This window comes from Argiope bruennichi, chromosome X1, assembly GCF_947563725.1.
Source record: "Argiope bruennichi chromosome X1, qqArgBrue1.1, whole genome shotgun sequence".
NCBI lineage: Eukaryota > Metazoa > Arthropoda > Arachnida > Araneae > Araneidae > Argiope > Argiope bruennichi.
In genome coordinates this window covers 93,433,959-93,455,371 of record NC_079162.1, presented here as the reverse complement: position 1 = coordinate 93,455,371, position 21,413 = coordinate 93,433,959, and the positions used below count along the sequence as shown (strand labels likewise).

The following is a 21,413-nucleotide window of genomic DNA, read 5'->3' as shown; positions in this document are numbered from 1 at the left end:
AGATGTGTTGTACAACAAAAAGTTTCCTGCGGATGTATAAAGCATTTGGTACTTTGATTACTTTCAATAGTTTGACATAAGCAGTTGAGGCTATATAATCAACAGGATCTTCATGAACAGAGGAAGAATCCTGCTTCTTCTTGAGCAATATCACGGTTTTTGCTAGTATTATAGAAAGATATTTTTGTAAGATCTTGCATTTCTCATCAATATAGCGATCAATCTCTTTGCATTGAGATATGGAGTCATGTAGGATTTTAAATACTTATTATATTATTTATATCAGGATTTCTATAAAGTGTCGAGGCATAATACCCTACTGAATATGTTAAATGGCCATTTTATGGCAAGTTTTGATGAATATAGAAACAGGTACAAAATCTGGAATTTTGAAAATGGCACTGAAATCGTTTTTCAGTTAAATTAAGATTCCAGTTAATGCCATGTACAATCTTGTATATTTAAACACATTCTCTAAGGAATGTCTCAATTGGATCCTTCTATTCATTTGATGAGTTTAATCTTCCATCTCGATGTCCTTTCTTTTCTTTATTTAGTGACGATACCAGTAGTGAGAAAATAGTGCTGCTGGGACGACAGAGCGAAAATCCCAGAAATCTCCAACAAAGCTTCTCAGTTTATATGTTCGAATGAGAAGCCTTTCAACAAAGGGTGGCTTTCTCTGATTTCATCAAATCCTTTTATTTTGCTTCGACTATTTTCATCTTGCAGATTTATAATCATCCACAGCAACGAAGGACTTTCGTTGCGAAAAAAATGAGCCTCGAAAGATTTCATTAGGACATGGCATGACGAAAAGTATATTTTTTTAAAGAATTTTACTTTTTTCTCGATCTTGAAATTCATCTGCTGCTTAGATACCTTTATAAAAACACTAACTCTACTCTTTGTTCAACATTTCCTTGCTTATTCGTAAACTTCCGATTTATGTTTACACACTGCCACTAAAAGAGAAGAAAACCAAGAAAAACATTTTACTGTCTATGTGCCTTTTTATTGTATGTTTGATGTTATATGCCATTCTTATTTACTTGGATATTATAATAAATGTATTTCCTTTGTTGTGATTTTTAAGTATTGGCTCATGCATTATGAGTATATATTAAGAATAAGATGAATTTTGAATGAAAAGAATCATCTTAATTTTTAGCATAAAGTCATTTCTTTAAAAAAGTTTCATTCTTTCTTTCTTTTTTCATCATTTCTTTCTTTTTCTTTTTTCTAAACAAAATTTATTAATGAAAATTAATAGGAATATTTTTATTCTGTATAAAAATTTCAAAATGAACTTTATCTCTCAAAAATTTCATGAATCAAGAAAATTTAATTGAAGAATATCATTTTTTTTTATTATCGAAAATATCAATTGGTTTAGTACCAAAAAGTATACATAAAAATAGACGTACCTAAAAAGCGAAGTTCCATTTTAAAAATCATATAATGTCAGTGTAAATTTCAATATTTAATATAATAAAGACTAAATTTAATATAAAACTCTTAGATTTTTCATTTCCTTTATACTTTTAAATAAAGTAGTTCTACTTACTTAAATATTGAAATGAAATAAAAAGTTATTTATTAAATATGGTATTACTTATACCTGCACAAAAGACAATACTTAACAATTCTTATGTAGTATTTTAATTAGCTTTTTAGTAAATTATTACTATTTAAGCTTTATTAGCTTTTAAGTAAAGCAGTTCTACTTATTTTAATATTGAAATGAGATAAAAATTATTTAATAAATATGGAATTACTTATCTCTGCACTAAAGACAATACTTAACACTTCTTATTCACTATTCTGTAAGTACAAAATCTCAAAAGGTGTATCATTAATAATTAATTTGAAACAATTTTCTCGTATTTCTTGGTGTTTCCATTTGCGATTTAAAAGCTTTACAGATATATGACATTTTTTTCATTAAATGAAATATATTTGCATAGTAAAAGAAATTATATTCTAAAACTACTAATTTTTTATAACTACTACTATTCTAAGACTATACTATTTCTATTCTAAAACTACAAATTTCTTTTACTATGTTAAAAATAAATACACAAATCTGACGAATATACAGACACCAATAAACACAAATTTCCTTTATTTAAATTCAGATATTTTTTTACAATGAATCACGTCAAGATGTGTCACCTGCATAAACAACTTGAATAAAAAGAGAGCCTACTTGAAGTTGTAACGCCATTCATATCTAGATACTTTTCATTGCTCTCAGCTTTTCATTTGAAGCGTTGGCAAAGATTTGGCAAAAGCGCCAAATTTGGCACTCGAGAACAAATTATAAAATTTCCACAGAGAATTCACAGCACAGTGGAGTGGAGAAATTAAAAAGCAATATCCTTTAAACTCTAAGTGGCTCAAATAGTAGATGTTTAAATGTGAAGTTGTGCACTTTGGTGAGACGGTATACCAAAATCACAATTACATGCTATACAAAGAGCTGTTTGCCAATTAATTGTATTTTTAAATTTTGATAGCTGTACACCACGAATCAGCTGCAGCATCTAAATACTACTTACGAGTAAATCATGCAGCGACATGCATCCTTTAAACAGAAACTCTTCTCGTAACCAGATTTATTTGCTGCAGCAATGTCTAAATAGCACAAACAAAGCGCAGGACAGACTGGAATGAATCTTGTTTACTCAGAAGAAGCACAAGAAATTTGAATGGGGAATTTCTTCTGATATGAATGAATGATTAATTTCTCAATACTACCTCTACAGTGCATACATAGATAGAGCTTAGCAAAGCGCGACACTTGGATAAATAAATACCATTTCTTCTCTAACATATAGTAGTCTAGCACAGCAGAGCCTGTTTTGTACGCCAACAGATGCAAGTTTACTCTAAAGGCGCAGGAAAAGAAGCTATTCAGTTGCGATCCAACGTAGACAATCCCAGGCTAACGAGAGAATTCCATATCACAAGTCTATGTACAACTGCTGGCCTCGCGGATGGTCTACCCTGTACCGCAACTGAAACTTCCTCTGGATTATAGCGAGGCTTAAGTGCTAAGATTTCCACTCAAGAAGTTAAATTTTCGAAGGGAGAAAAAAGAGACTTATTTACATGGGACACACTCTTCGGCTTGTACTTTGATTCAAAACATTTAACTAACGTGAAAAACTAACACAAATACACGATGAATGGTGAAATATGAAACATCGAGAACCGAAAGATACCGATTCTTAGATGCATGTGCGATTTATTTAGCCTCAAGTTTGGAAACAAAGGATCTCACTAATAAGAACTTGGGACTGGACTCCAAAAATTTCAGTATGGGGAAATTAGAGAAATTTTTGAAAAATCGGTTTAAATTATCCAAGTTTTTTCTCTGCATTGTTGCATGGAGTCCAGAACTTTCTCTTTGACTAGAGACCACGAACAATCTATTGGCTTACAAAATTCTATGATATGCTTTGATTTCTACAAACGTGGAGGATATCGAAACAAAGAACAACCATTTGTGACAAAATATACGCCTGACTAGTTTGTACAGCATGAAATGTAGTTCTATTAAATGTTTAGTACCACATTTGATAAACGCTCTAAATATTTTTGCCCTCCATAAAAAAATGATTTCCTTTCCTGAAATAGTAAAATAAGTTATCCCCTTTATTAAAAAAATATGGCGTTTATGTTTATCATTAGAAAGAATTAGAGCGAATGAGTAATATTTTTACATAGATTTGCTCAGGAATGGTGGAAAATTCAGAATCTTCCCGTTATTAATTTATGGGTGGCAAAAACATAACGAAATGTATGACTAAAATTAACTAGATTAAGGAACAAATTTAAGTAATAAATTGGCTGGAATATGGTTATTCTTTGAAAGAGATATAGTCGGAAACCAGAGTGCAGGGATCTCTTTGACTACAAGCTCCACATTTCCAATTTTTAGAAATTGGAAAGAAAAGGCAGTTCCGAACCGAAAGTGGAAACTTGCGTAAAATTTGCTTTATATATTCTGGAAAATTAGCTTTGTTACTTAATAGCACATCAACATGCAGCGAAATGTGCTTGAAACGGTTTATCGACAAAGAAAGACAAAGAGCAAAAATGATATTCACAATCCACACGAAGTCGGTGTTTTATACCATTTTTTTCTGAGATCATCAATGTTCAAGTGCGAAAAGTTTTACCACACCGAATATATTGCGCGTTTCCTCTATTGTCTCCCCACATTCGAGAAAGTCTACTGAAAAAAAAAAAAGGGGTTTGGAATTGGTTCCAAACATACATCGAATAGGTTCTTCAAAATAGTCAAAGCAATGAAATAAATTTTCATTTGTAATTTGCTTCGGAGCATTTCAACGAAGTAGGCTATCCATTTCATGCAATTTCATCTCCTTTTCCCAATTTCAGAAAACCCAATCGATTAATTGAACGGAAAAAAAAAAGATTTGTCCTCGGGACGGGTTTTCGCAACGAAAATGGTTTTTCCCAGAGGTCGGAATCCCTATCATTACTCCTTTTCATTATCGGATTCTTCGTCTTCTGGCTCTTCCAACGTCACCTGGAATTTAATGGGTTCTTTGCCCGAATCATCTGAGACATCTTTCTGACTGCTTGAAGGGCTCAGCGGAATCATATTCTGATACCAATCTCTGTTCTCCTCGAGGGTGTCCAAGATGTCTTGGGCATCTGGGTGCACAAGGTCACCCCAAGTCTCCCACAAGGGATGTACGATGTAATCAATAAATCCCACCTGGAATATATAACAACTTCGTCAAAATTTTAAAAGAACGCTTTTAATAATCCTGCTGTTTACTGAATGTTTCATTGTATATGTTACCAGTTAAATATGAAAAGCAACTTTTAAATGAAATGGCTGACGTAGGAAACTTTTTAAGCTTTCCAAAGACTATTTCTGTACTGTCTGAAATACCTAGACTTTGCAATGTGTATCATTCCCGCCTGGAATACTAAAGCAGTCGATATAATAACACACATGATTTATCTTTTAGTATTCTACAGAAATCTAAGAAAATATGCCGTACTTTGATCTACATAATTTGTTAAAAGCATCAGGTTTATATAAAATATTACTTTCCATATATCATTATTTATATGTGAAAATTTTATATAAGTATAAGAAGAAATTGTTAACCAATTTTTTGAAATGTACTTTTTTTTTGATATTTACTTTATTCCACATTATGCACGATTAAAACTTCATTTAATATTCCTTAATTTTTAAATATTTTACACTCACACTTTGCAGAACATTATTCTAAACATTAAGTGTTCAGAATCAAACATATATACTCATCAGAATCCAAAAGATAGATAATAACACTTTGGAATTGAGAATGTTATAGCTATATACAAAAAAAAAAAAAAATCTAAGAATTTTTGTTTTTATTGCACTGAAAATCCGTCTTTTAAACAAAAGAAAAATAAAACTAAGCAGAAATAAAACATTAAACAACTTCTTTATTATTAGAGAAAAAACATATCACATAAAAGAAGTCAACTTCATTTTTCTTCCCATTAAAAAGTAACAATATCTTAAAACAACAGATGGAAACACATAAATAATCATGCAAAAGTCCATGCACATTTCTGCATTTTTAATTATGCATGCAGAGTATTCAGATACAAAGTACAGCAGTGGCGGTTTTTCGCACACTGTATTAAGCGAAATAGGTATGCAGCATTGAAAATGAAGCATCCCTCTGGCATTCGCATAGTAATAGATGCATTCCCCTTGTAAAACGAGTCCCTGGAGGGACTTCAAAACCTAATGAGGAAAATCCGTTTTCACTGTCCAGTTAACTTGCTTATTAATATCATTAACAATAATTTGAATTTGTTTTGGATGATTCAAAGTTCAATCATAAAATTGGAAAAAACGTGCCTCCGTATTTTAGATGTTTGCGGTACTTAAATGCGTTCGTACTTAAGTCCAACGAGTTTATTTATTTATTATAATTTTTTTTTCTTTTTTAATATTAGGCCGATGACTACTTAATTTCATTGCACGACTGTTACATTTTAAGCTTAGCATATTGTTCATTTGTCAAAATTATTTTTTAAATTTTATTAATCTTACCTTTTTTAAATACTATCACTTCATTTATTAATCTATTCACTGGAAATCGATTAATGTGTTTATTAAAACTTTAAAAATTAAAAATAAATCTTTTAAAGAACTTTTATTTCAAATATTGTCCTTTCCAGTAACTGCATCAATTTTAAAATCCACTTTATATTAATTAGAATATTTAGAAATTGATTTTTTTACTGTGGTGCCTTCAGCTTCTGGTTAGACAGGTTTCATTCAAGAAGAAGCTGATGAGTTTACTTAATACCATCAAAACTTACATTCATTTCATGCTTGATTATTTAGTACAAAATCGTTTTGAAATGAAAATGAACAGTAAATAACTTCAGAATAAAAGTACTGACATGAGCATTGTAATTAGTAGTATAAAACACACTAAAAACTTATTGGTTATAATTCGAAATGATGAGACTTTGAAAAGATGATAGTTAGTTGATGTTGAAATTTACTATGATTGCGGTTATATCATCTAATTTTAAAGAATTTTGATAGCTCAATACAGAATAAAAAAATAAAAATTCGAGCAAGAGGATCAAATTATTTTCAATTTAAAACTGATTTTTATATTTCAATTATTGAAACCACTATTGCAGCTGCGGATGGTAATTTCAAATACTTAACTGTATAAAATGAGAAATCTGTATAAATTTTAGATACTCTTATGAATAAATATAAACTGGAAATGAGAAAAGGAAGCGAATAGTTATTTATGGGCAATATATTTAAAATATTTAAAAGCTAAAAAATTATGAGCCAGAATCAATTATTAATATGCATAGTAAATAATTGATGAGGGAATAGAAAAGGAAACTTCAGAAAAACAGAAGAGAGGATTTGAGATAAGAAAAAAATGATGGAGATTAGAATGCCATAAAGTAGAACAAGAAAATTCTGATTCAAGTACTAGACTAATCTTTAATGAAAATTTTCAAAAAAAATTTTTTAACGAATGAGACAAGTTTATTTCCTAAACTTTTTGAGAAGAAGGAATCAGAATACGTAGAATATTAAGGAAAGATGAATGTCCCATATTATCAGTGTTTTGCTGACAAAGATAAATAATTTAATAGTTCGTGAAACGAAGAAGATGATCGGGACTATCAATATATTAAGTTTGTACAGCTGAAAAGATTTACCACCGAAAAATTTCGATAGCAGTAGATTCGATTTTAAGTAAAGGCTCAGAAAAACACCAATTCCATGGCCGAATTTCTATTATGAATTCAAGATATACTTAGAGGGATTGTTAACAAGCCTTAAATAGAAATGTTTGAGAGATTTAAAGATCTAATGAAAAAGAACTTAATCAAAAGGAGGGCATCTGACGATTTTCAGGAAAATTTCCTGGATAAATGAGAAATTTCAATTTCTTCGATTGAGTTAATATCTAAAATGGAGAAATTTAAAAATACTAAAAAATACATCGATTTCTAAAACAAAATTAGGGTATCTCAAAATTAAAGCAACTGGTAATTCAATTCGAACACATAATATTCCAAACAACAAACATAAAAGTTATTAAGTTCCTTGAAATTCGAATTTGAAGAAAGGAAAGGAATTGCAAAAACTTTGGTAAAAAATGAGAAACAAATTTTGATAAAATAAATAGATGCAATGTTTCGATTGAGGCTCTGAGTACTTCAATGTCCACAAATTCGAGTTCACTAATCGGAGGTAAATCGCAAACTGGGAGTCTACGTATCTCGTGAAGCCGTCATTATCTAATTTCTAAATCCGACTTCCAGAAATATATACACTGCTTGACAATTGCTAAGGAACAGTTACGTTTTTCGGAGTAATTAAGTGCAGTCAATGATTGAAGAAATGATACTAAGTACATATTTAGTAGGGAGAATGTGCATTTATTATAGTGAAAAATGGTGCTGATATCGACATATCAAAGAATTAAAAACTTAAAAATAAAAAAAGATGCTCCTTGGATGATTTCCAAACAGTTCCACAAAAATTGATCTTCAGGTAAGAATGATGCAGGCATAAGTACCTTAGTAAGATGTGTGATGACCACGGACACTAATACATATTTTGCATCTGTTCTCCATGCTCTAAAAAAAACTATCGAGGAGTTCTTGGGGGATATTGTCCCACTCCTTTCTCAAGGCGATTTTGAGCTCTTGCCCTGTTCGGGGAGGGATGGTTCTTTGTAAAACACGTCTTCCAAGAGCATCCCAGGTATGTTCAATGGGATTTAGGTCGGGAGAGTAAGCAGGTCATTGCATACGGACAATAGTTTCACTTTGCAGTGTGCCCGATACCTCAAAGCTTCTGTGTGGCAGCACATTATCGTCCATAAACAAAAAGTCTGGACCTACAGCACCCTTAAAAAGACGAACATGATCCAGAATAACCTCTCTGCAATACTGTTGCGATGTAACGCTTCCTCGCTCAAAGATGTGAAGCGGTGTTCTACCATTGTGCATGATGCCTGCCCACACCATCACGCCTTGGCCGTACCGATCACGTTCACTAACAAACTGTTGTGCGTAACGTCTTCCACGCTCTCTCCACAGTAATTGGTGGCCAGATTCGCTTGTCACACTGAAACGAGATTCGTCTGTGAGCCTCCCTCTAGACCAATTTTGGATATCCCAACCAACATGTTCCTCACACCAGCGTAATCTCTCACTACGATGGCGTGGTTGAAGCGGGATGCAACGAACAGGCTTCCATGTATACAAACCAACTTGATTTAATCGCCGTGAGATGGTTCTTGCAGAAACATGCGTACCGGTAGCGGTTGCAAGGTTTGCAGCTATCTGGCCAGGAGTAAAATTTCTGTTCCTTTTTGCCACGAGGGCTACACAGCGATTCTCTAAAGGTGTGGTGTTCCTACCACGACCCCCGGTATGCTTTTGCAAAGCATTTCCACCTTCAGCGGCCTTCTTTAATCGCGATATGACTCTCTTTGATACACCCATTGCAGCAACTACAGTGGTGACACTTTGACCTGCTTCCAATCGTCCAACTGCTCGCCCACGATCGTAGGCACTCAAATGATATCTTGTTGACATTTTGCTCTTAATTATTGCAAGAACCAAACAGAATTTCAGAGAAAAAACTTTTATAACATCCTGCACTACTTTGGGTCAGACATCAAACAGCATGAATTTTCATATGAATCATGAGCTTGTATGCAATGTCTACAGATAACGAGTCTTGGTCTACCACGCCCTCTCAACTTGAATTAACTTTTATTGGTCAGATGTTTGAGACGCAACTTTGCATAAATCACTTGTTTCTTAGCAATTGTCAAGCAGTGTAGATAGAGGATGCGGTAGTAAATACAGATTTAGCATACATTCAGTGATCATTTGATGTATTTAATCGTTGATCAAATAAACGTAGAATGTGATTTGGGCACTGTAGCAACTAAAGCTGAATAAGTTAGATCAAGGATGGTATGTTTTAGGTAATCAAACCGAAGATCTCTTTTAAAAAATGAAGAAAATTACAGATTGAAAGCCTAGAGCGTTAACATTGAAGTTATTCGATCCCAAATGAAGCGATGTATGAATGATGATAATTTATAAATGGGCAAATGAACGTCGAAACACAAAGAGGAAATATCAAATTATGAAAAAACAAGGAGAAATAACGGAAAAAGTGGAAATTTGACCCAATGCTAATCTCAGCGATCCTCTAAACAATGTAATCCATTTCGACTCAAGTATTTTCATACGTTAACAACAAAAGAATAAAGAATTAGCGTCATTATTTGAATTTATATTGAATTTATATTAACTTTGATATTAAAAATAGAGTTTTAGAGAAAGAGAGGTTAAATAATGTTAAAAGATATATATTTTACAGTTGTTTCTAAAATACCCAAGGAGAAAATTAAAGAAACGTTTTATGAAGGAATTTGAGGTCATTTAGGAATTCTTCAAACTAAGAATAGATTAGTAAGCATTTATTCTGAAATTGAAAAGTTTGTTCAAGCTTGTGATACCTGTCAGGGGGTTGAGAAGTCAACGAACAATGAAAAGATACAATAAGTGAGCGACTGTTGCTGTAATAGCTGAAATTTTCTGAAAAAGTTGCTATTGATGTCTGTAGGCATTTGCCTTCCTCGACGAAAGGCCATATATGTCTAACTATTGTAATATGTTTGGCATCTAAGTACTTAATGTGGTTCCCGTGTCAGATATAATGTCCAATTTGATGGTGAATGCAATTTTTTAAAATTTTATTCATATGGGTTTTCTGAAACAAAATGTCGGTTTCCGAGTTTTAGTCCTATGGATTTTCTGAGACAAATTGCCAGACTAAAGGCATTCTTTTATCAGCATTTTAACAGTTGAATATTTAGGAAAGTTCGCAATTAGTATCGTTAGAAATTCCTTTTACTATTCACAGAGTTATACAGTAGAATGTTTCCTATAAGCGAGTCTTGAAAGTCTTGAGTATTGAAGTAGCTTTTGATTAGGAAATTCAAATATCCCGTTGCTCTGTCTGCAATAAGAACTCTAAATAATGATTGTTACAGGTTTGATCTCTGCTGTACTTGTGTATAGATATAATTTTAGAGCTCCAGCTATATTCTTGTGAATGAGAAAAATGAGAAAGGGTTAAAAGCACCGGAACAGGGAAACACATTTCAGGAATGCGTTTTTGAATTAATAAACTGATTAAGGGGAAATCACGGATTAGCTAAACAAACAATGAAGGAAATGAAGGAAAAACGGGAGAAAATGTTGTGATCAAAATGCCACAAAGATAATTTCGTGTAATCAATAAACAAACCATATAAATTAGTTCCTCAGTGGGAAAGGGCCAGGCAGCATAGAGAAAAAGTTATCAGATACAAATTACAGAGTCAGTTTTTATTGAAAACCATAAATAAATAAAATATATTATAATAATATGTTAGAACAATATTTTAAGAAACCTATGTTAATAAATATAGAATATGATTAGGAAACGGAATCGGACATAGCATCAAAGCCAGAAGAAGATGTTCTTTACAGGTTTTCTGACTCCAATGAACACATAATTTGATGGAAATACTTGAGAAAAATTGTCATAGAATAAGGGATAGAGTAAGGCTAATGACAAATAAGGCTGCTAGAAACTTTGTTAATAAAATATTGAAGGTAAAACCTATTTTTATAGAGACGACATCAAATTAAACAGAGACCAAACGGATAACTCTACAGGATGACAAATCACAAAAATGATTTACTTAAAACTAAAATAGGAAAAATGTCTAAGTACAACATTATTGAGCTGGAGGCCTCTGAATATACTTCATGAATGATTCTTGTCAAATTGCCGGGAAGGGGTCTTGGATGCAGTATCAACTACAGGAAACGAACTCATAATTATTCTATTCTGAACATTGAGTAATTTGTAGAAATTGCAGTTAAAGTCAGTTTTATCACTTGCGTGACTGAATTAAATGTTATTGCAGGTTTCTCTGAACAAAAGAGCCCAGAAAATAGCTGCTTTTGCTACAAGTCGAGAAAGGGAGAATAAACAGACATTTGAAAAGTTTCCTACATAATTTCAGAAAAATTATAAACGAAATTGTGAATGGGTGCAATGAATATAACAACCCTTATATTGATGACATTTCAATATTATCTTAAAAGTGGTATGAAATTTATATAATTTCTAAGATATTTTTGAGCGTATGAAACGAACGAAATTAGCCTTGAAGTCTTCTAGAAGTAAATTTACTCAATATGAGCTGAAATATCTGGGGCATACAAGAGGACTTCGCCAGCAAAATTAAAAGTTTAAGCTGTCCAAATCTTCCGACACAGAATACCAAAATTGAAATCAGAGCTTTTCTTGACCTAGAGGAGTATTACTGGCTCATATTTTCAGTAACAATGACACCGTTGGCCGATTTGTTGAAATAAAAAATAAAAAAGGTAAACCTGATTGAAATGAGGCATGCAAAAAAGCATTGGAATTGCTTTAAAAAATTTAAGTTAGGCTCATATTCCAATTTTTTTGAGTCTTTCATATCATAAACTGAAGCTTCAGACTTAGTATAAGGGACCGTCTTGACGCAAAAGAATGATAAAGGTAACGGAATACCGATATTGCTAATCATAAAACGTTTATGTCAGCTAAGAGAAAACATTCAACAACAGAAAAAGAATGCATACCATTTCCCCTTTTGTACGGCATAAATAAACTTAAAGGTTATAATGACAGTCATACAGAATTTTGTATTCAAAACTTCTACAATCCTCTAGTTTGGTTAAGGAAAAATGTCGGATCTAATCAATTATTGCTTCGTTAAACTTTAGCATTACAAGCTCACAACTATACCATAGAGCATAAAAGAGGGAAAGACAACTTAAATAATATCTGTATTAGTCGAAATCATCATCTCCTTCATGGTGACTAAATGACCTGAAAGAAGGAGGAATATTGTGTAACAACTACTCTATCTGATGAGAGGAAAAACTAGACTGCTGTGATTGCATGACAGTGTGGGTCGGAGGAACGAGTGCGCTGGCCTATGTTACTTGGTTGGTGGTAGCGTCCGGCTATTGTGATTGTTCTTTGCAGTATATTTTGGTTAGAATATTTGGCAATGTTTATTTTGGAGTTATAGACATGTGTTTTTGTTTATACTGTGAGGTAGTTATAGACAGGTGTTTATACTTGTAAGTGTTGTTCATGTATGTAGATAGCTAAATGAATGAAAGGTAGCTAGAAAGCTTATGGAGATTAACTGGGGTTATTCAAGGACTCAAGCCACTATAGTACTCAGAGCAAAGATTCTAATTTTGCACAATTTGTTCTGTGGTATCCGAACACTCTGTATATGATAAAACAATCATGCACTTATTATTACTTCTTAGGGACTAAATAGTTTCGAATAAGGAAAAACATAAAAACAATATTCTTAATTCAATATTATTATACATAAAGAACATGGGAGTATACATACGGATAATTTGTTGCTCACTATCTGGACTATATAAAAGCATATTTCTGTGCCATATTTGAAGGTGTGCATAGAAGGTGTGCATACAATTACTAGAATAAAAACATTTACCTGAGATTTCTCAATAGTCGCTGTGTGTCTGTCACACATAGGACTAATATCCATTCCTTGGCTTCTTTCTTTGTCGCCTTGTTGGAAGAACTCTTCCATAATCAAACTAACCCACTGCTTGTAAATCGGGAGAGGCTTAGTAGGGTTGCTCAAATCTGCACAGTGGACCATATTCTGCAATACCTGAAAAGCAGAATGGTTTTCTAGATAAGTAAAATGTCCACTTCAATTTAAGAATTTTAATTAAAATTGATTTATTAGTTATCTACGCCTTCGTAACTGAAATATATGGATAATAATTATCAAGATCGTTATTTAAAGCTTCTGTCTGATATTATCAAAGGTACATTACAGCTGAAGTTATTTCAGAAAATTCAATGCATTCTAAAATTTATTTGAATTGCTTAGAATTATATCAGATAGTACTATATAGCTCGAATCCTTTACTTACGTAAAAATAAACTTCGGCATTATAAATCTATAATTATATATTATCATTTTTAATGAAAATTACGGAATGCTCCAAGTAATATATAGTTAGACTCATTTTTATTTTCTTTCATTTCATTTACGTACCTGTATTCTTTCTGTATAATTATCCAGCAACACCATTCCAGATCCAGCCACTTTTTTGGTTTCGACCATAGTTTTTAAATCAGCGAGGAGATTCATGTGTTTTGACATGTCAGTGGCTAGTACCTGTAAAAAAACAAATAGTGTATTAGTAAATGTGCATTATGGTTAATATTTCATAAATCATTATTGATTAAATATTGAAAAATTAAAATAAATAAAGAATTGAAAGAAAGAAAAATAAAATAAAGAATTGAACATTTTGAATTCTTTATACGTGGATTTTTAGTTGTTACAAGAAACGTAATAGTGAAAAAATAAGATGCTTTGAAAATCCGATATTTAATATATAAAGAAGAAAAGAAGCTATTCACATAAATATGTTGCATAAAATAAGATAAAAAGTGAAAGATTTCTTTTTTAAAAAATGAGATAATCATTACTATTCAATTGTCGAAAAGGTAGCAAAGGTAGTAGCCAATACAAAATTTAACTGACAAGTTTCAATCAGAAATCAATAGGAAATGTTAACTAAGAATTTAGAAATTATATCAAACAACTTCGACTTGGGAATAAAATGTCAAAGAAGCTAAGAGCTATTGAAAAGCATATAATTCTATCTCGAATATCCTCATATCAATAACAGCTGCTACAATAGAAAATTTCGGTTTATCTCAAACCAGTGATGATAGACCTGTCTATATTTAGATAATTTTTAGACCTCATATATGCCTTATTATTTAATATCAAAATTGATTCTCAATTTATTAAAAAAAATTACTTACCATATCAATAGCCATTTTCCGGAGACTCAATAATTGCTTTTTGTTTAGACTCGCAAAAATGTTACAATTTTCATCCTGGAGCATCTTGAATGCTACAGCCAAAGAATGGTTTTCCAGTACAGATTCATCATTATACATAAGAGCTAACTCAGAGCCTATCATAGAATAGAAAGATTACTTATAAGAACAGTGGCTGAAAAATATTTCAAGCGGAAATTAGAAAAAAAATATTTCTAAAAGGTTGAGGAATATTTCTTTTAGAATCATCTAAAAATCAAAGTTAAAAGCTGGAGCTATATACTTGATTGATGATATACCTGGAGAAAGTAAACATTCATCATTGATAAAAACAAATCAGATGCTGAACAATTACAGTATTTTAGGGAAGTGGATTAATTATTTTAAACATTTCCAATTAAATATGAATTCCTATAAAAAGTTCTATAAGCGATTACTAAAACTGCAGTACCAAGAAGAATAAAAGACAGTAAATTCATTTTTATTTTACAAAACCTGAAAAATAATGGATAAATTGTAAAGCAGCTGAAACTTATAGAAGTGCAAATAATCGCATTGCAAATACCCATTTTCTATATCAATATTAGCTGCTAGTAAAAAAATCCAATCTAACTTGAAACGGTGGTGTCGGATTTGTCTTTGTTCAGCATGTACAACATCACGAAGACAACATTTTGAAATTTAAGATTGTTTAAAAATATTTTGCTTGTGTAATTTTCTCCATAGGTGATACAGAAAACAGGCAAAGTCTAAGTTATTTCGCATAGCCTAAACATCTGTTAAACATCTATTTTATTTGATGTGGAAAAAAAATTACTTTTCCTACCTCCGTCTAAGTAATTATCCTATGTTTGCATTTATGTAATATTACATCACTATTATAATGCCATTAAGAAAGGCGGCAAAAGCATGTATAAAATAACAGAGAAATTAAAAAAAATAGTTGTAGAATAGTTGAAAGTCTCAACGCTGTCCAACAAAGAAATGTCGAAAAATTTCTCAATTGCGAAATCATGTGCGTCAAATTTTCTGAAGAATTAATAACATTCGAAAGAAAAATTACGTACAAAAATGTAAAATTATAAATTTTATGGGGGAGTAAATTATTTTCATTCGACGTTCAGTAGATAAAAAACAAAATATGGGTTCATTTTTATTGTCGCACATTTATTTCAATTGCTCGTAAAAGATTTACTTTGCCTCCGTTTAAAAGAGTGGCTTAAGCCAGCTTTTAGGAATTGTCAAACCACTGCTTAGAAACGAATGAAATGCTGGCAAAAATATAGATATTAAAAAATGCAGACATTAAAAAAATAGTGGTAGAGAAATTCAAAAGTATTCATTTAATATATTCAATAATATATTTAATTCATTTAATATATTTAATTCATTTAATATATTTAATATATTCAATAATATATTTAATTCATTTAATATATTTAATATATATAAAATTCAAAAGTATTCATTTTAAGATATTTACTTTTTTTAAAAAATAAATATCAATTGAAAGAAATATTTTGCAAGTATTGGTATAATTTAAATGGTGAAATTTTTATTTTAAAGACAATTAAAATATTCTAAGATTATTTGTTTCCATAAATATTGCAAAAAGACGATACATTTTTTTGTACATTTCTGGTTAATTTATAATAAATTTTTGTATTTTGAAAAGTCGAAAGTATTCTTATTCTTATTATATTTATTTTGTCTTAAAGAATATTGGGCAAAATCTGGCTGGGAATTTTTATTTGTAAAAGAATATTAAAATATTCCTTGTAAGATTATTTGTTTCGTAAATGCTGCAAAAAACAGCAATATTTTTTTGTTCATTTCTAATTAATTGAATATGAAATAAATGTCTGTGATTTGAATAGTTAACAGTTTTTTTTTTGTCTTGAAGAATATTCTGCAAAGTTTGGTTGGAATCATTCCAGTCGTTTATAAGATTTTGTACATATTTTTTATTTATATTAAAATAGATCTATACAAAAATGCATCTGAGCTCCTAAGCAAAATTTATTAAATTTTTTTCAGTAAATAGAACAGACCATTTTGCTTTTCATTCATCGATCCATTTGGTATAGTAATTTGAAACTAATATAAAAATATATACTGTTGTTCTTATTTTATCCTATTTTAGCCCATTATTATTTTCCACGTGAATTATACAGGACGGCATATCGTGCAATAATGCTAATAGCCCATATGATTTCATAAGTCTTTTTCGCTAAGCAGTAATGTCTTTCATTGGTAATTTACTAACATCTTTTTATAGCATTAAAAATAATTATTTTTGATAAATAATAATGAACAAAGTGTAAAGACGTTCTCTTAAGGAAAATAATAAAACAACGTTCCGAAAAATTATTTGATTTACTGCAGGAAATAATTATTTTCATTTATGACTCCAATTAAGGTTTATTACCAAGATAATTGTAACACTTAGATTTCGAATATAAATGAGACGTCTTATTACTTAATAGCAACTATTAAAATTAACGATATCTTGCAAACATAATGTATTGTAAGCTTATCTGAACAACGATAAACATAATTAATAAAATGACAGGATTTCGCGTATAAAATATAAAATGTAGTAAATAAAATGTAGAATCAAGTGTTTTAAAAAACTATTCTTCCTTATTTGATATTTTTGAAATATCGTGTTTCATTTCATTATATTCTTTTCTAATACATAAAAATGATAACTGATTATTCCCTCTTAATTTGTTCGTTATATTTATAGTTTAACTAGAAAAAAGACTGCAATTGCTTTTAATATCCGATGTCACGGAAATAATATGGATTGATCAGAAATGTTTCATTGTGAAATAAATAATTAATAAAATGTCTGATTTTTTATCTCTAAAATTTGTATTTGTAACTTATTACAGCCAAGGCGTTTTATCAATTTTGTATATTTAGGAAAACTTAAATTACAATTAAGATTTTTCTGATGATTCTGAATTTCTTACTGATAACTTTAGTAGATGATTTAGTAAAATTTAAAATAAGTTACTAAATTTTTGATTTATGTAGATCAAATTGATTAATTCCCATTTTTGAGTTACACGAAGATTAGTTTGTGATGATTTCCGTAATTTTATAAAGTTTTACAATACATTACAATTTATTCTCCTAGCCTCTCCAATCTTTGGCAATATAAAGCACGAAAGTGAGGATCACGACGTATTTAATACGCGACAAGAATCCAAATTAAATTCTTAACTTTAATGCGTACACAAATGAGTTTTAATCACATCGAATCTGGAGCAGTGGCTTCTCCAGCGCTGCTCGTGAATTTGCCACTATTTTCAGAAGTAAAATTAAGATGTTTGCATTACATTACAAGATTCATAAATTTTTACAAATCAACCTAGGATTTTAATTACACATTTATGGTTTTATGTTCATTTGTAAACAATATATTGGTCCATTGTCTCAAAAGAAATACATCTGTCTGCTATACTGCTGAAATTTGAGCAGCGGTGGAATCGTATTAAGGTCTCAGCTGGAGGTCCCAAGGGCTTTATGTTCGAAACCCGATGCCTCTAAAGATTCGTCGTGCCTGTGGGCATCAACTCAAGCGTTGTTTTTTCTTTCCGTTGTCAACCAACCAGTGTTCAGAATTACGAGGTCCGTTATAAAATATCGCTAGTATTGCTTCCAAACTGAGCGATAATATAACTAATGGGAAAAAAATGAAATTTGATAGAATAATGATTTATAATTTTCTCTCTTTCTGCTGTTCTTGTTGATAAATTGCCATTTTGTGATTTAAATACACTTGAAAAACGCTTTCATGTATCATCCTAAAAACTTATTTAAATATAATAAATATTAAACAGTCAGATTTTAAAATAAAATGCTTTTTTTCAAGTTTGCTTGCAGATAAATAGCATAAATTATATGGATATCACAGATAATGCAGAAACATTTAGATGAAAGTTTTTCTACTTGATTGCGTTTCACTAACGTTATCCATATTAATAGTCTCTGATAAAAAAGAATCTGTCAATAGTATGGGGAAACTTGGACTGTTAGATTGTTGACATAGAAGAGAATATGATACAACAATAATACAGGATAGCGGTGTTAGTGAAACGAATTTTACTAATTCTGATATGAATATCTCAAAATTCTGAAGGCAATAGGTGTTGAATCAAAAAAGCAAAATCAAGCAGCAGTTTTAGAGGGGATAAAGTAGCTGTCTTTTCCAGTTATCTTTCTCTCACGATAAGATTTGATAATATATGGATATAAATTATATAATATATCAGAAGTACGTGGGCCAACAAATAATAAAAGTACAAGTGGTTGTTAAAGCAAACATGCGCGATATTTGCGTGAATTGCATCACTTGACACTTTTAGGAGTGCAATACGTTAAACTGAAGTCCATTTTGTTCAAGACCTATTCAAGCATTCAGGAAGCAAAGAAATATAGGGTGTTTGATCACAAAATATGCAAAGTTTGAGGTACATGCAATTATCAGAATTTTGCAAGCCGAAGGAGCTTGCAAAATTCAGATAACCTCATCTGACCATACTTAATAACAGATACAGAGTCTTATTGGGCCGAACGTATGAAGCCAAAAAGATGACAATGTTTAGCACTAAAAATTTTACATCGGACAATAGAATCTGAAAAATGATCCAGATAACAAAAGAAGCAGACCAAGCACTTCACATATGGATAAAAATTGCTTCAAAGTCGAGCTCCCCAACGTTTTAATTTATTCGAAACTTTAAAAAAAATTACGACAAGAAAACTATTTGTGGATCAGGAATATCTCTAAAACACCGTTCTACTCAAGTAATTTGATAAACAGTAACAATATGAAAGGGAATTGAAAAGAGCGTCACGCTGAGGTAAAAATATAAATGTTTAAGAAGATTTTTGTTGAAAAATAAATCATATGCAGTTTTTGTGAAATGTATTATATATTTTCTTGAATTATAATTGTCAGAGTAATTTCGTATTATACCTTTATTATGGAATTACCCTCATATATTAAGAACTTTTATGCGAACAAGAAACTATTTACGCTTGAAAAATAAACATTAAATATTTTCTCTATTTTTGAATAGCATTTGTTTGCTCTACAGTAAATCAATACATTGAATGATTTAGAAAAAAAAATTTATTTAGTTAGAAAACATAAAATCAGGTAAACATTTTGACAAGATGATTTAACTTATCTAAGCAGAAGTACATAGGTGACATAGCATCAGGAGGAATGAGTTGGAACTTTAAAATGTTAATTGATTACCAAAATAAATAAATAACAGAGGAATATAGTTTGTCTTGCTGAGCTAGCTATTATATATATTTTTTTAATTTTCAAGTTTTAAATAAATAAAATCTTGAACAGATAAAGAATGCTTTATGGTTAAACAATAATTACGACAACTGAGTCGAATTATAGCTGAGAATTTCAAAACCAATGTACTATGTTTTCGAAATTTTCGGTAAATTCTTATTTACATATTAATTATTCTAAAGAGGTTTCCAGGGTTCAACTCGAAGCATCTTACATTCGTTCAATTGTCTTTCAGGATGGATTTTAAACAATCGGGTCTTTATTTATTTTTAATTATGAGGTTTTCTCTAGGATGAATTTTGCAGCATTATTATGCGCTCCTCTCGTTAAATAAAAAGACGAAAATCCTTCAAACATACTATACACTGCCTAGACTATTGCATTTGGAGAAAAGGATTGATTAGTAGAAATATTTTCAAACTTTTGAAATACAGTGCAAACTCTGATTACTTTTTCCTGTGTGTTATCAGGAAAGCTTAATATAAATGAGTGTGTTATATATTTAGACAATAAATTATTCATACACACTATTATTCATCAGACAGGAATTTATACATAATTCGAATATTATATGGCAAAATTATTATTGCATGGCAAAATATATGGCAAATTATATAGCCGAATATATCCATTTGAGTGCCGTGTGATTTGTATATTTAATACTCAAATGTTATGGGTAAACATCAATTTTTTTTTTTAATTTGAAAAGGTGAAAATAAGATAGATCGTTGCACAAGGAAGGTTGGCAATGTTTCCATAAAAATTCATGTAAGATGTTTTGCGAAATAAAATATAAAATCTTTCTGAAAATTTAATAATCTAATTTAATTCAATTAATGCAGATATAAATCTCAAAATTCTTTTAGTGCCACAATTAGAGGGTGAAACGTTTACCGCTCTATTTCAAATTATTCTTTCTATACTTTTGTTGAAAAAAGAATGCAAAAAATTATTCCATTGGAAATACCGCTTCGGTACTTTCTGAATATCGGGATACCGATCTCTATAAAGAAGCGTTTTAAGTTTAAAAGCATATATTGCATATCATCATTAAGTATTTAAGTGATTATTTTAGTAAAGGAATTTTTCGACTAATTATATAACTGCCCATGTTCTTTCATAAATTTGAAGCTTTAATGGAAAAAAAAATGCCAAAGTTCTGTCCTTTTTTTCAATTTTTAGAAGATACTGAATAGAAACTGCACAAGGAAATGTAGTTGTTGAGTATTTATTCTGCTTTATATTTATGCATATAAAAGAAACTATTTATGCATTTTAAATTGAAGGCAGTGAATTATCTCCATAAATGCATGTAAAAGGAGAATTAGTAAAATTTTAATGACAAATCTTTTTAGAAGATATATAACTGGATACGTTGAGGGTGAAAAGTATGTAAGAAATATATTTGGGACATTTTGAAAATGAGCTTTCTTAGCACATACAATTTTAAAGAAAAACTTTCATGTGAAATTCATCAGCAGCAATTTTGTGAATAAATTTGTTTTCGGTGTTCAGATTTGAGAGGAATTACATTCCGTAGATTGATTAGATATTGATTCCATA

General features: G+C 30.5%; 1 protein-coding gene across 7 annotated transcripts in view; it reads right to left on the bottom strand.

The window, feature by feature from the left end:
* Window positions 1-2,108: 2,108 nt before the first annotated feature.
* LOC129958840 (cAMP-specific 3',5'-cyclic phosphodiesterase, isoforms N/G-like) overlaps window positions 2,109-21,413 on the bottom strand; it is a 327,156-nt gene continuing 307,851 nt past the window's right edge. For all 7 annotated transcript variants that reach the window (XM_056071557.1, XM_056071561.1, XM_056071555.1 and 4 more), the window contains 4 exons: window positions 14,507-14,661; window positions 13,725-13,847; window positions 13,149-13,331; window positions 2,109-4,753 (listed from right to left, as the gene is read on the bottom strand). In XM_056071557.1, coding sequence (XP_055927532.1) covers window positions 4,511-4,753; window positions 13,149-13,331; window positions 13,725-13,847; window positions 14,507-14,661 — 704 coding nt within the window. In that variant the 3' untranslated portion in view covers window positions 2,109-4,510. The remainder of the gene's footprint in view (window positions 4,754-13,148; window positions 13,332-13,724; window positions 13,848-14,506; window positions 14,662-21,413) is intronic.